The sequence below is a fragment of the Pleurodeles waltl genome, chromosome 3_1 (assembly GCF_031143425.1).
Source record: "Pleurodeles waltl isolate 20211129_DDA chromosome 3_1, aPleWal1.hap1.20221129, whole genome shotgun sequence".
Classification (NCBI taxonomy): Eukaryota; Metazoa; Chordata; class Amphibia; order Caudata; family Salamandridae; genus Pleurodeles; species Pleurodeles waltl.
Window position 1 is genome coordinate 1,901,176,355 of NC_090440.1, and position 15,288 is coordinate 1,901,191,642.

A 15,288-nucleotide genomic window follows, 5' to 3' on the forward strand; every position below is an offset into this window, starting at 1 on the left:
AGGAGAACGGTCTCACCTCTGAAGAGCTCAGCCAGCTAAAGCAATCACATATATATGGAAATGTGCTGCATATGGAATATTATGCCTCGTTGAGTAGGCTGGCTGTAGAGTTAGTTTGTTTAACCCTTAGGTAAAGGAAACATTACGCTGACAAAAGGCAATATTGTTTTATGTGTAGCTTACAAAAGTGTGTGTCTTCTGCCTAAATCATGAGGGTTTGCATGTATACTTGTGATGCGCTCAAATGTACTCAAGATAGACCTGCTAAACCTATATGTTAAGTCTTAAGATATTTGTGAGCCACTTCCTGTAAAGTCATGGCTAGTGATGCCACTTCCTGTGATATCAATTCCTGTGATGCGATGTGTGATGTCACTTGCATACTGCCTAACTAGATTAGTCCCCCCACTTCTTTTTTCAGGACTTGTGCCCTGCAACGGTGAAAAGCCAATGCATCCGCTAGGGATGAAGGAAAGAACCTGCGACCTGTTTCACCTGTAGGGTGTCTCAGTTTTCTGTAGTATCGGCAGCTAGGGAGATAGATGTTGCCCACATTCAGTTCATAGTTGAAACCAGGCAGGTAACTGCATGTAGGTGACAAAAGGAGCGCAGGTAGCTCAACTGTTAGAAACACCACACACACACAATGGGGGTCAACAGTACATACAGGTGACAGCATAGGCAGGTTATATGGAGCGCACAGGCATATGATAAACATAACACAGGCAGATGATAAACAGCAGATAGATGAAGCAAGCGAGAGAGCTAGGGGATAGGCTGGTGTTAGATGGGGGTGAGAAAGGTCAGCAATAAATGGAGGAGAAACTGAACCCTAACAGCCAGAGCTGCTGAAGACTTGAGAACTGGGGAACCTGGTTTGAGTCCCGGCGTGGACTTAACATCCTGTGATTCTGGGCAAATTAATTCATCTCCCAGAGCCTAAAAAAATGATCTGATAACCTTGTTTAATGTAATTATTGGTACTCATTTAAGGTGCGCCGGTGCTCTTGGATCAACACAATATATATAAATATATAGATAGATATAATGTGGGGTGAACATGTTATTTGTTGGTTGTGCTTTATCGATTATATATTTGTGGTGTGGAATGGCACACAAGAGACGGCTGAGACATTTGTAGAGGCAATCAACTGTAACACCATTAATCTGCGTTTCAAAGGCCACATTAGCAATACACAAGTTGATTTTTTAGATCTGCAGGTGCTTATTGAAGAAAGCAAGATTGAAACAAAACTATTCAGGAAATTAAAAGCGAGCAGTTCTACCTTAAATACAAGCAGTTTCCATCCCAGTCATCTAAAAGCAAGCATCTCTTATGGGGGAAATACTTAGACTAAAAAGAAATCGCAGTCACACTAAGGATTCGTGGAGAGAGAATATGCGATGAAATCTTCAGTTAAATAGTGGCTAAGGTTAACCAAAAGAATAGAGAGTCTTTACTCTTTGCTAAACAGCAAATTAAGGATAACAAATCAGTCCTCGGGTTGATAACCACATTCAGTATGCAAGAGAAGGAAATAAGATCTATTATTCATAGACACTGGCACCTGGTTCAGGAAGATCTCATTTTGGGGCCATATACCACTAAGTCTCCCTCTGTTACATGCAGAACAGCGCACTTCATGAGGGACGCTCATATCAAGAGTAGTTCAGAGGTTATTAAACAAAGAAGTTGGAGGGAACAAACAAAAGGTTTCTGCAAGTGTAAAACTTGTGGCCCTGAAATAGATACAACAGAATAACAACCTTCATTCACTGATAAACCTATCAAAATAACTGAGGCATACCACTGCAGGACGGAGTTTGCTCTTTATGTATTAGTATGTGATTGCAGATTGAGATATGTGGGCAGCACAATCTTGCTGGTCCATAAGAGGACTTTGCAACACACAAGGGCCATCAAGAATAAGGACCACACGTCCCCAGTGGCCAGACACATGATGGAGTGTCACAACAATGACATTAAATGTTTCAAATATTACGTCATTGATGCGATTCCTAAACACTTGAGAGGGGTAACCAGGAGTGGCTACTCAGACAAACTAAAACAAAGTACATTATCAATTTAGATTCAAAGTCAACGAATGTGTTTTATCTTGAAGATGAGCTCTATACGTTTTTGTAATTTAGATGGTGCTGTAATCCCTTATTTCGTCAAAATCACATATTGCCTGGAATGGTGACCCAATTGCGATAATGTTTTGTATGTTTTTCTCACATTTAGAACTAGAATTATGTGCTATGTTTTGAAAAGTGTCATTTGAATACAGAGACAGTTAATATGTTTGTGATGTTGAATAATTAAAAAATAAAGTGCACAGGTTACAATATTGCACATACATGTGCTCACTTGGGCTCAATTATGACTGACATGTGAAGGAGGAATATTGGTTTAATGGATAAACTAATATGCAAAGTGATGCACTGGGTAACTGGCAGAACATAAATATCAATGATGATTCAAGAACAATTATTTGATTTACATGGTCCTGGTGCGCACTGTGCTGCGCATGTATTTTGGTACAGTGCTGACAGTGATAACAGGAACGATGGAATATGTTAGCTCATTTGGGCGCAACGGTATGATATCAGTTAAAGGGGGTGAATGACAAAACCCCAGATTCGTGAAAGATAACGATTCAAGGTGCAAATGATTATGATCAAACAGAAATTAAAAAATATCATATGAAAAAATGTATCAATAATGTTGGAATTCATATACCTGGTATGTTTAAATTTGCTCTTTATTAAACATTGCCGTACCTACTTTATTAAGACCTGCATTTACTTTACAATCATGAGAATTTAATTTTTTGTTCAATGAATTGTGGGCTAAAATATGAAAAAAGTATCAATAATGTTGGACTTCATATATCTGATATGTTGCAGTCTGCTCTTTATCAATATACACTGTTGGATGCACTTTATTAAGCACTACATTCACTTTATGATCATTAGAATTAATATCTGTGTTCAATGAATTGTGTTCTAAAACTGCTTTTCAGTTTTGGTGCACAATTGGAAAATATGTAGTCTTTCTTCCATTGCGGTTGGTCACATGGGTGCTATTTAAATGAAAGCGTAATGGCACTGCGCGTATGTGAACAAGGCCAAGTGTTTTGGCCAAAACGTGTCATGGCAGACGTTTGTTCAAGAGAATAAAATACTTTCAAAGAGGAACTTGGTGTATGCACCTGGTCCATGTGGATTACTGGAGAGTCAGGAGTTGATATTCACTGAAAAAAACATAGAAATTCAGCAGATACAGTTAGAGTTATTTTAAGTAACTATAACTCATGCCCTAAGGTAACTACAACTTGCGCCCCACCACTTCTAATGACCTTATAGAAGTTGTCATTAGTGCTGTAATATCTGGGGCAATTAGCAGTGTATGGAGAGGGTGCAAGTTATAGTTACCTTAGGGCGTGAATTATAGTTATTTGCAATAACTCTAACTATAACTGATACATTTTGATGGCTTTGTGCGAGTAAATTCAGAACCTAACTATAACGTCCCTGTAACCTTTGATGTTTCAGTGAATTTCAATTCTTTTTTAGAGTAAAGTAATTTTAATTACTATATGTTAATCCAACCTCGCAGCGCATGGCATGTACAGCAGGTATTGGCTTTAGGGCATGGCCTGCGGTCAGGTCTGTGGCCAAGCCCCTATAACCACCCGCCGTGCATGGCAGGGGTTGGCCACAGGCCAACCCCCATAACCACCCAACCCCGTGGCTCACATAGCCTTCAGTCATGCGCAGCAAGATTTGGCCGCAGGGACTGGCCACAGGCCAATCCCCTATAACCACCCAACCACGCACTCAGTGTTTGAGTGCGTCTGTGAGTGGGAGAATGAGTTGCTGAGCGAGTCTGTGAGTGTGTGTGTGAGTTTCTGAGTAAGTTTGTGAGTAGGTGTGTGAGTGTCTGAGTTGGTCTGTGAATTTGTGCACAAGTGTGTGAATGTACATTTTAAAAAAAAAAGGTCGACAAGGCTCAGTGTCTGAGTGCGTCTGTGAGTGGGAGCATGAGTTGCTGAGCGAGCCTGTGGGTGGGTGTGTGAGTTTCTGAGTGGGTCTGTGAGTAGGTGTGTGAGTGTCTGAGTGGGTCTGTGAGTTTGTGCATAAGTGTGTAAATGTACATTTAAAAAAAAAAAAAGGTCGACAAGGTTCACAACTCCTTCGTGGTGCTACATGGGGGCTGTGCTGAGCGCCGCAAAGGAGTTGCAACTCCTCACACGTGTAAAAAAAACTATTTTGGGCTTTTTAAACCTCATAAGGGGTCACAACTTTCTTCACAGGTTGCGGCCCGGCAATCACACTTCTCCTGACTGGGTTTGCCACGCTCTGCGCATGAGTCATGAAGGATCTGTGTTCCTATATATACAAATTTGTTTTTCATTTGATAACTAGAAAACTGCTGAACGAACTAAACCAAATCACAACAAAGGGCGCTTTCTGTACCAAGAGGTACTTTCTGCCAAATTTGGTGTAATTCCGTCCAGTGATTTTGGTGCTATTACTGTTCAAAATCCCTATGTAAAACCCCTTTTTTCTCGGCCCCTGATTGACGGATCATCCCGAAACTTTCCAGACAGCAACTGAAGTAACATCTGTTCTTTTTTTTAGAAAATCTTCGGGAACAATCATCAAACGGCACCAAAGTTCTTAGCAAAACAAAAAACACTTTCTATAGAAACTACGTCCTAACTATAACTACTTTCATGGCCACTGCCACTAGGTAATACATATATATATATATATATATATATATATATATATATATATATATATATATATATATATAAATATATATATTTATATGTATATATATATATATATATATATATATATATATATATATATATATATATATATAAATGGAGAGAGAGTGTGAGGGAGAAAGAGAGGATATATATATATATAGTACCTAGTGGTGGTAGCCACTAGGTAGTTATAGTTAGGACCTATTTTCCATAGACAAAGTGTTTTTTGTTTTGCCAATAACTTTGCCACTGCCTGACGAATTTTCATAAAATTGTCAAAACTTGTACTTTGGTCAGTTCAGCTGCTGTCTTGAAAGTTTGGGGGTGATCCGTCAAGAGGGGACCGAGAAAAAGGGGGAGTAGGGGTTCCCAAAACATGTTTTCCCTATTCATTTTTCCACAGGGTCTTTAGAGATGCCTAAAGCCCAAACCGCTGAACGGAATTACACCAAACTTGACAGGAAGTTAGATCCTGATCCGCAGATTGTGCTCTTTGTAGCTTGGTGTAAATTAGTTCAGTAGTTTAAGAAAAAAATATAGCTATCTAGGGACGCAGATCCTCCACCGATCCGATTCTCCCCGTGCAGATATCTGATTGGCTACCAATGGCTGCCAACACTTCAACAAGGAAGTGTTGGCAGCCATCTTGGGACTCGGCCTCAGCGGAGTCCCAGGAAATAAAAGTAAAAAAAAAATATATATATATAGATAGATACACACACATATCTATGTATCTGTATATATGTACACACATACACACACACATATATATATATATATGGAGCACACGCAGATGATGAATGTAGAGCACAGCAGGCACAGAAGGGCATACAGTGCTTTAAATGGGCCAGTTTGCAGTTATATATAGCGTGCGCTTGTCACAAGGGCATTAACATGCCTTAAATGAGAAGCACAAGTTGTACATGAATGCATTCTTTTTTTGTTTTGATGGCAAATCCCTTAGGGCCAGATGTAGCAAAGGTTTTTACCCATTTTGTGTCTATGGGAAAAAGTGTTCGCACATATGGCCCTTAGTATCCCAATGCCATAACAAATTTATGCTTTAATGTAGAACTTCTGCTTACCATGTAAAGTGCTTTTATTCCTTCGGGCCAAGTTCGAGCTATATAAAAATGCAAAAAAATACCAATTAAGCCCTGCACAGGAGTCCAACTTGACTGAATTAGGATGCTTTACATTAAAGAAGAAAATGCTGATATTGTTAAATGCCTGCCTTGCAGTCCCCCTGACATGCCCCTACCAGACCTTCAAGACCGAAACCAACCAATTTGGTGAGTACCGGCACCTCTCTGTTCCCATTTAAAGCACTGCATGCATCACAGGCAACTGGTAGGTGTAGGACAGGTGTGTTATAACAATTGAGGCAGGTGATACACAAGGTATAGTAGGCAGCAGACAGGAGCAGCGCAGGCAGGTGACAAATAGAAGACAAGCGTGTTATAAATGGAGGCATATCACAGGCAGGTTATAGGCTGGAGACAGATGCAGGACAGAAAACTATAGACATGGTTTGAACACACACAGGCAATAGAACAGGGCCCAGGCACATTACAGACAGTGATGTAGTGCACAAAGGTGACACATGTGGCACATACAGTGTAGAGGTGCCACACAGGCATGTGATAAGACTAATTCAGGCAGAATATAGATAGAAATGAGGACAGGAATGTGATAGACAATCACGGGCATGTTATTGATTTAGATGAAGTAGATACAAGATGTATCATAGGCAGGTTACAAATAGAAGCAAGCGGAAAAGGCAGGTGAGTCGGCATTGGCCACTTTTCCCAGTTTATAACACATCTTGTACCTCTCTTGCTGGAAGTGATCTTTGATCGGCTTCCTGTCGTCAGAAGACTTCTGTGTTTTGATTTACACTTCTAATGCTTTCTGAATTTTCTACTTTATCTTCTCATTCTGCTCCCACTAGTCCATCCTCATCCATCACACCTACTCTCTCTTTATCCACACAAATGTTGGAAATGGGGCTTCTGGTTGGCTAGGATAGACACCTAAGCCAGGCAGCAACCACCACTCTGGTCAGGGCAGGGGAGCTACACACCCAGGATAACCCCTGCTCAACCCCCATGCTTGGCATGAGCAGTCAAGCTTATCCCAAAGGCAATGTGTAAAGTGTTTGCGCAACATACCCACACCAGTGACACAAACGAGACTCCACACAGGATTATATAAAAATATATGCTTTCTTATATTGTAAATATTGTAGGTCTACACCATGACATAAATCATATACCAAATGCAGATACTGTAGTAAAGCTCAGTATCAGTATAATGGCAAGTTTGTGATGTTATACATTAGGCCACACCAGGCGAAGCACATGAACGGCCCTTCTGCCAAAACAAACTGAACTCTGAAAATTGGGCACATTACGTAAATGTTGCAGTCATACTCGTTATCCTGGATAGTGTAAGGTAAAAGTACACATGACATACAGGAGTGCAGGTAATTTGAGTTTGGCTACAAGGGCAGAAATCACATAAGACACCAGTGGTTTCTAGAGGCACATCAGCCCCAGTGCAGTTGCGTTCCTACCAGACGTTGTATGCCACTCAGGGTTTCCTACGTAGGGCACAGGAGCAGCTGCTAGCCTATAATCAGTAGTACTGTAGGTGAGTGCAAAACATAGAGCACCGGGGCATCTGCAACAGTTATTGCTGTAATCCATGGTGTCCAAACATACATCAGCCTCTTTTAGAGGCTTTAGGGGCACATGGAAATGTCATCAATATTACGATCCCCTTGCACCTGGGTGTCACCAACCCCTCTGGACAGAAGAAGCGGTGCGGCTGTTGAGATCCCTGAGGTATGCAACCTTGATCACTCGGATAAGTCACTGGAGGCTGGGAGGGTGAAGGAAAAAAACTGCTGATGGTCAGGCCGCTCTGAGTATCAGGAGTGGCCGTGGGACAAAGTATAAGGTGCTCGTACTCCAGGGAATATGGGCGTCTCTGCCCAACGCTGATCCGGAGTCCCGAGTGCTGGGGAAACGGCCTCACGGTCTGAGGCAGGCACTCTTCCTGCAATCCTTTATGTAAGCGGGACCCCTGCCGGCACTCCTCCAGGTGCGTCTATGAGGGAGGGGGACTCTGGGCCCGATTTCTGGGCAATTACATCACTCAGGGGCCAAGTCATCAGCAGTGCCACTACGCGTTCTGTGGTGGCAAGCAAAGGGGTCTCATCCCGATAACAAGGCACAAAAGCTTTTCATGTGTTTCCTTCTGAGGGAGGGAGGGGAAAAAGATGTTGCGCTCACCATGAGTGGTTAGTGAGAGGAAAAGTGTAGCGCACCCTGTGCGCTTGGTACAGAGTCTGCGAAGGCCAGTCTTAGAATTCCATGACCAGTGCTGGGACAGCCACAAGCCCCAGGAGAACATTTTGGGGGGGCACAGACCCGAGGGTAAATAGGAGGCCAACACATAAGGTGGGCAGTCCTCCTGGCAATGCCGCGGTCCTTCAGCAACCCCTGAGGTAAGAAGCAGAAGACAGCGCTCGCCCCTACTCTGGACTCTTTGGGAGCTCTTGGAGGGAGCACAACAGGTGCAGGCAAGCCAGCTCACATAAACCAGGGATTGAAGTGGCGGTTCCTCCTGGCAGTCCTTAGAGTGCTTAGTGCAGCCAAAGTCAGTAGGGCAGCAGCGCAACATACAGAAAAGCAATCCAGATGAGTCCTTTGGGCCACTCGGCAGACACAAGGCAGCAGGGCAACAAAAGAAAAGCAGTTCAGATGAGTCCTTTTGTGCAGTCCATCTAGTAGAAGTTTGATCCCAGTTCCAAAAGTGCTCTATAAATCAGGGAGCAACCCCTTCTACTCATTCTCAAAAATGCCTTTGTTCAGGCCAGTAACTTCAAAGGAGTCCTTGCAAGTCAAGCACAACACCCTTTCAACCCAGCCCTGTCTCCAGACATCAGTAGGGGGCAATCAGTCCATTGTGTGAGGGCTGGACACAGCCTTTTCACATGTAAGGTGTGAATCGCCCTCCCTCTCTCTCCCCAGCCCAGGAAGACTATCAGTATACAGATGCCTCTCCTGTCACACCCAGCCCCCCCTGTGTGATGGCTGTCTGGAAAGTATGCACCAAGAGGAGCTATCACTCTACCAGAGATGTGGATTGGAGTCTGGCTGCAAAAGCACTAGAGATATAAACACAGAGAAATGCCTGTTTCTACAATGGTAGTAAAAAATCCACCTACACCAATAAGCAGGATTTCTCACTTCAATATACTAATCATGGCCACGCTATTTCTCATAGATCAGGAAATACCACTTAGACAAATGTCAGGGCATTTCCAGTGCAATCCTATGAGAGAAACAGAACTCACAGTAGTGAGAAATTAAATAGGCTGTTTGTCACTACTAGGACATGTAGTACAGAAAAAAACATATGTCTACCTTTTACATACACAGCACCCTGCCCATAGGGCTAGCTAGGGCCTACCTTAGGGGTGACTAAAGTGTAGCAAAAAGGAAGTCTGTAATCATTCTTCCATTTCTGAGTACTAATGCAGTATCAAATTTTACACTATTGTCCAGTCTCTGTTATTCTTCAACTTTTAAAACGTTCTTAAAACATGTTGCTCTTTCATAGATCTTTCTTTCCTCACATATTTAGTCCCATCTTGCCCACTTGGACTATTGCTTCTCATTAGGGCGCTTGATTGAAATATATGTACTGTTCTTTTCTTTTTCTGAGAATGTTCCATAACATTTGGTGCCACTGATTATTGTACTTTACTGTATTCTCTTTCAACATCTGGTATCACAAACACCTCTTGGAACTGCCTTTACACCTAAACCTCTTCAGGTTCTTATGCTGTCTTATGAATGGTTAGTCCCTTTGTCTACCCCTCTCTCTAAAGGAGTTCCTGCACCTGTATAGGCCCTCTTCTCCTTTCTCTATATTATATAATTTATATACCTGACTATATACCTGACTATACCCAAATTGTTTCAGTGCACTTTACAGATAATCAAACAGTTGAGATATCTCTCGTTTCATACTGAACAAAGTGTAAGGCCCAAGATAGTAAGTAATCTATGGAGAAAAATATTCATAATGAATGTTTACTCAAGAATGCAAGGAGTATAAATGTGAACATGGAGAGAGCATAGATAAGAATGGCATAGAAAAATTAGGTTAGGAAAAGAAGGAGCCAACCAGAGGGAAAAACAGAACCTGGAAAATCCCAAAGGTCTAAGAATCAGAGAGTAGTTTTAGAGAAGGCTGAGAGGAGCAGAGAAGAGAATAAAATGACAAACAGCGAGAACAGAGCAGTGCTTAATTTGTAAATACAAAGGTGCCAGTGCCCAAAGTCCCCCTTTTACACATGCGGCTGCTGTAATTAAATGTGTGAACATGGAATACTGAGGCGGCGTAATCCTGAAGCCATCTCGGGCCTCTTCAATCCATATCAAGCCACTCGCTGCCCCTTCAGCTCACTCTTGAAGCTTTTTACTTTCTCCCTTTGTGACGCTTTTTCGTTTTTCCCTACATCCGTCTTTCCTAAATGTGTCTTCTGCTCGCAGCAAATGCTTGAGGCATAAGAATAAGCCCCGGGCCCTAAAAAATAAGTGCCGGTGCTCAGCACCGGAAACAACAAGCACAAATTAAGCACTGGAACAGAGACATTGAATGGATAGTGAGAGCATAAATAACTGAAAGATGGACAAAGTGAGAGAGAGGAAGTGAGTTTAAGATAGGATCGGTGACTTGAATTACTTGAGACGCATGTTATAAGTTCTGTCTAATGTGATTGGACGATACTGAGTGGGGTGTCTTGGTGGGAAGTGCTGTTGTGGGCACAATGATAGCCAACTATGGCTCTCATTATGAGTTACTCGAAATCTCCAATGGGCCTGATAACAAAGTTTAATTGAAAATGTGAAATGTAATGTAATTGTATAATTCAATATGCATGAGTCTTCACTGATGTACACAACATTGTTAATCTGCTGTGCTCTGTTTTGCTACACCTAGTTTTGCATTATATATTTACCAACACACGCATACATATTTACATGTGGAACGCAGGCATGTGACAACATAGTGCATAAGCAAATTATGTGTTATAGGGCACAGATAGATGATGACACAGTACATAGGCATCCGATACACAGCTGCTGCACAGGCATATTATTTGACCTATGAGATGGAACACAGATGACAGATGCAATGATGGAACATAAGACACAAATGATATGAAGGTGGAGCACAGTCTGGTGATCGACAGAGGTGGTGGGAGGGCAGGTTGTAGGCAGAGGCAGCCGGCAAGCAAATATTTTGACATGGATTCAGAGCACACGTAGCTGATAACTTGCAGCTCAGCACAAGCAAGCAGTGGATAGGGACGGGGAAAAGATTGATGATGTACGGAGGAGGATAAAATGCAAAAGGATGGACCATGGTGTGGCACAGGCAGGTGTTAGATGGAGCTGGAGCAAAGGGAGGAGATAAATGGAGAACAAGAAGTTGACAGATGAATGTTGAGCACAGACATGTAATTAACATAAAGTTGAAAAAGGTATGGTACCGGAAAAGGTAGGAGATTGATGAATGGTCTTGTCAGATTGGTTCACAAGGGCTGTTAGTTTGAGGTTGAGCCTATGACATTTCTGTCCCTTTGCTCCTCAGCTATCCTTTTCAGCATACCACACTTACCGCATCTCCTCAGCGCGTCTCTGCTGTTCACGTTCCAGTTCGTCCTTCATCCGCTCTTCACGCTCCAGCTTCTCTTGCTCTGCCCTCTTCTGCTCCTCCCTCTCACGCCTCTTCCTCTCCACCTCCAGCCTCCGTTTCTCGGCCTGCTCTGCTCGCAGCTTATCCCGAGATGACTTGTCTTGCCGGGATGATCCTTGGTTGGACTGCAGAGACAGAGATCAAATCAACCTGTGAACAAGGCCTGCTCACACTCTGTATCAAAGAAACCGCTGTGACATTCCAGGCAGAAAACGACTGGCTAATAGGTTGATTGAGTGTTTCCTATCAGACAAGGCTAATAAGCTCAGTATACACTTAGACACATGTCAGATGCCTCCTGACTCAAAGGAAATGTCGCCTTGCACCACTCTGTTTAATAACTGTCATAGAGAAATCTCTATCACTACTAGGATATCAAACATTGGCAATGCCACTCCGTCTTGCTTACCTTTACACATCAGCTAGACCGATTTGCCTTGCCAATGCTTGTTTATAGTAGTCTTCAGTGTCTGTCAAGACTGATGTTGTATCTTTCACATTTCTGCTGCAATTTATCCGGTGACCATTAAGTGACATTGAAAGGCAACAAAGTAATGTTGTTAAAATGTGACTCTGTTTAAATACTGCATTCAGAGGAGTAAAAAACGTACATCTCTCCGGATGGCAAAACCAGAAAGTTTCCATGGATGGGTCAAACACAGAAAGGGAGGAAAGCAACAAATAGGAGCAAGGCAACTGAGACCGGCATGAAATCCATCCAATCTTGAGCAAGTATTGGCTCTCTGGACCATGGTACACAATGCTCAGGGTGTAGGTTTAGGGGGTGTTTGGCGTATTACACTCCCCTAATAAATTTGCTTTCTGGTAAATAGTTGGGTTTAGGTGCTTTCGGTTGGGTATGGTGAGGACTCTGTTGGATTTCACCAGGACTTTTTACATACACACAGAAAAAAACACGCTCACTCTCTCCCTCTCTGTTTTGAAATTTTTAAAAAGATGTTGGTTTTCTCACAAAATATTGTGTTTTCTCTCCACATTGGTCTCCCTTTCCACTGCTCCTTCAGCTCCGCTCATGCGCCCTGCTTTCCATATAATGTATTTTAACATTATATGTTAGTCTGCTTGTTGGAAAGTCTTAAGCTCACCACCCTCCCCCCAAAATCTTACTGACCAAGCTACGCCCTGACAATGCTGTCTATTAACAGAGAGCTGGAGCTGTCCCTAGCAAAACCAAAAAATGTAGCCTAAAATGTTCAGAAGTGCAGGTGGAAAACCATTCTCTGTTTGTCTTCACCCTTGTTCTGTGGTAACAGTCTAGGCAGTCACAACCCCCACCCATGTAGCAGGATATTTGATACCACTGTATCCCTACAAGATATATATATATACACACACACACACACACACCTTCCAGAGGAGGCAGGAAAGTTGAGAAGAGCCTGGTGGTTAAGGGGCTGAATTTCATCCTATGCAGCTGTTGGCTCAGGAATCCTAGCAGTGGGAAGACCCTGCAAATGCACATTCGCTATTACCATAGCCTCCTGGAAATCCAACAAAATCTGATCTTTGTTTTCCGCCCAAAGTGCAGGGCAACATTTCACATCATTTTAGGTTAAAGAATACCTAAATAAGGCCTGTGATTTCTACAAATGTGTTAAAACATTTTCTTTGCTGATTATCACTCATCTTTTCCAAAGAGACACACAGATAAGGGGACAACTGTATGGCTGAAGCAAGGATATTAAATACACGTCTTACTTGTTTCTATAAAACTTTCAATTGAAAAATGCCATAATGTCTTTTTATTCACTTGCATTGTTTTTCGTTACATGTATTGTTGTTCTGTTTTCCAGAACAAATCCCTTTTTCAGGTATCAAAAAGATCTAATTTCAGGTGGTTGAAAGTTGGATTATTGATCTCATTTACAAAACAAGGTTTGCCAAAGCCAAGGGGCCGCAGAAGACTGGTAAATTAATTTAAAAAAAAATGTTATTGCAAGCATATTGTATACAAATAAAAATAAAGTAGTAAAAAGAAGACATGCTGCCAAAATGCTGGCTATGAAAAAAATAAATTAAGTTAAAAAAGGACTTATACATTGAATAGTTTTTGACAGGATGATACAAAGCGAAAAAGCATAAAGAATGGAAAGAAAAAAGTATTGCCAAAGTAAAGAATTTAACCATTAGAACTGGCAGAGGTGAACATGTGATCAGGCAAAATGCTGTCACTTTCAGTGCAAGAGATCCAATGAACTAGGCTGACACTTTGTCCCATGCTCTATACTGAATATTGTGGTGGCTGGAAGCAAAATGAGAATGACAGGTGAACAGACCAATGGATCAAGAGGAATGACCCAAAGCCCCTCTGTGTGCACATATAAGTATCAGTTTTTCTTCATTTATATTTTTCATTACCTACATTTGACGATGTAGCCATTTGCTGTCCTTCAACTTTTCCTAAATGATGTCGTGAATGATGATAATATATTTTTTAATAACGCAGTTCTGAAGTTTCTAAGCATACGATTAAATCAGCGACAGAACTAGTTATAATTGCTTTGCCCTTTAACATCCAGATATTACCGGAAGTGTCACTGTGAGCAAAAACTATAATGTTATCTGTCCCTTAACATTAGTTTAAACGATCTTTTTCAGTGAAGTTTACTGAAACTGTGTCAACTACATGGGGATGAAAGGCAAATTTGACATGCCAAGTTTCAAACCTTGGCATTTGCATGGCACCCAGATCTGAGCAGTAGGCGTCTACCCACTTGATCATACCCAGCAACGCCATCATACTGGAAAACATTGAACATGCATTTTGGTAAATTGTCATTCAATTTAAGTGTTGTAAATTAGTATGACTGTAACAAGAATCTTAACAGGTTGTTCACAGCATGCATATTTTGTGTACATTAATGTTTGGATGTTAAGGGCAGTATCTTTTCACTGGAGTTCATGCAGACCCACCACAGAAAAGGAACCACCCGCATGCTCCTCGTACAGTGCTGCAGATGAGCCGATGAGCCCTATGTAGACTGCCTGGCCTGATTTCAACGAACTGGTGTGGGTTTACATCAAATTACTAGGGTAGCAGGACAACTTGAAGGTTCTCTTTTCACATTTTCCCGCACCTCACTGAGGTTTATGTGCCCGGAATACATAAAGCTACACAGAAGGTAAAATTTCCATCTGGACCAGACTTCATGAGACAGGAGGACAAGGGACAGACCTGAGTTTCAGCCACTTTCTTGCATTTGACACCCAAACTCTAGGCACTTTGGTATGGTTGTAGGAGTTGTAAAAGGTGTCGGAAGCAGCAACAGGGTAAACATGAAGCTTTGCATTACACGATATTTGGACTTAAATATCGATCCTTCTGCATGGTGTCGATGTGTGAAACATCTGCAACCAACACAGAAATCATTGGAAGCCACTCAAGGGCTGACAATTAGTTAAGGTTTGGACATGCCTATCTACTCTCCTATTTTCACCACATCCTGAGGCTATTGTCCCTGGTACATCTGTGACAAATTGGGACGTTGCTTAGAGCCAAAAGAAGATTTACTGAAGTTCTGCGGCATCCAGGGATCTTGACAGATGACAGAGGCTTTATGAGGAATCCATTTGTTTAAATTAAGAAAGTACATAGGGCGGACCTGTAAAAACGGTCTTTTTTTGTTTCCTGTGATAGGATCTCCATATTGACTGGCGGCAGAGCGCAGCTCACTGTTTCACCTCTGTGCGTCTTCCATTTGGTGCT

At 42.0% G+C, this 15,288-nt stretch overlaps 1 protein-coding gene across 2 annotated transcripts in view; it reads right to left on the reverse strand.

The window, feature by feature from the left end:
- Window positions 1-15,288, reverse strand: part of KIAA2012 (KIAA2012 ortholog) — a 324,198-nt gene that overhangs the window by 39,603 nt on the left and 269,307 nt on the right. For both annotated transcript variants that reach the window (XM_069226046.1, XM_069226047.1), the window contains exon 24: window positions 11,484-11,686. In XM_069226046.1, coding sequence (XP_069082147.1) covers window positions 11,484-11,686 — 203 coding nt within the window. The remainder of the gene's footprint in view (window positions 1-11,483; window positions 11,687-15,288) is intronic.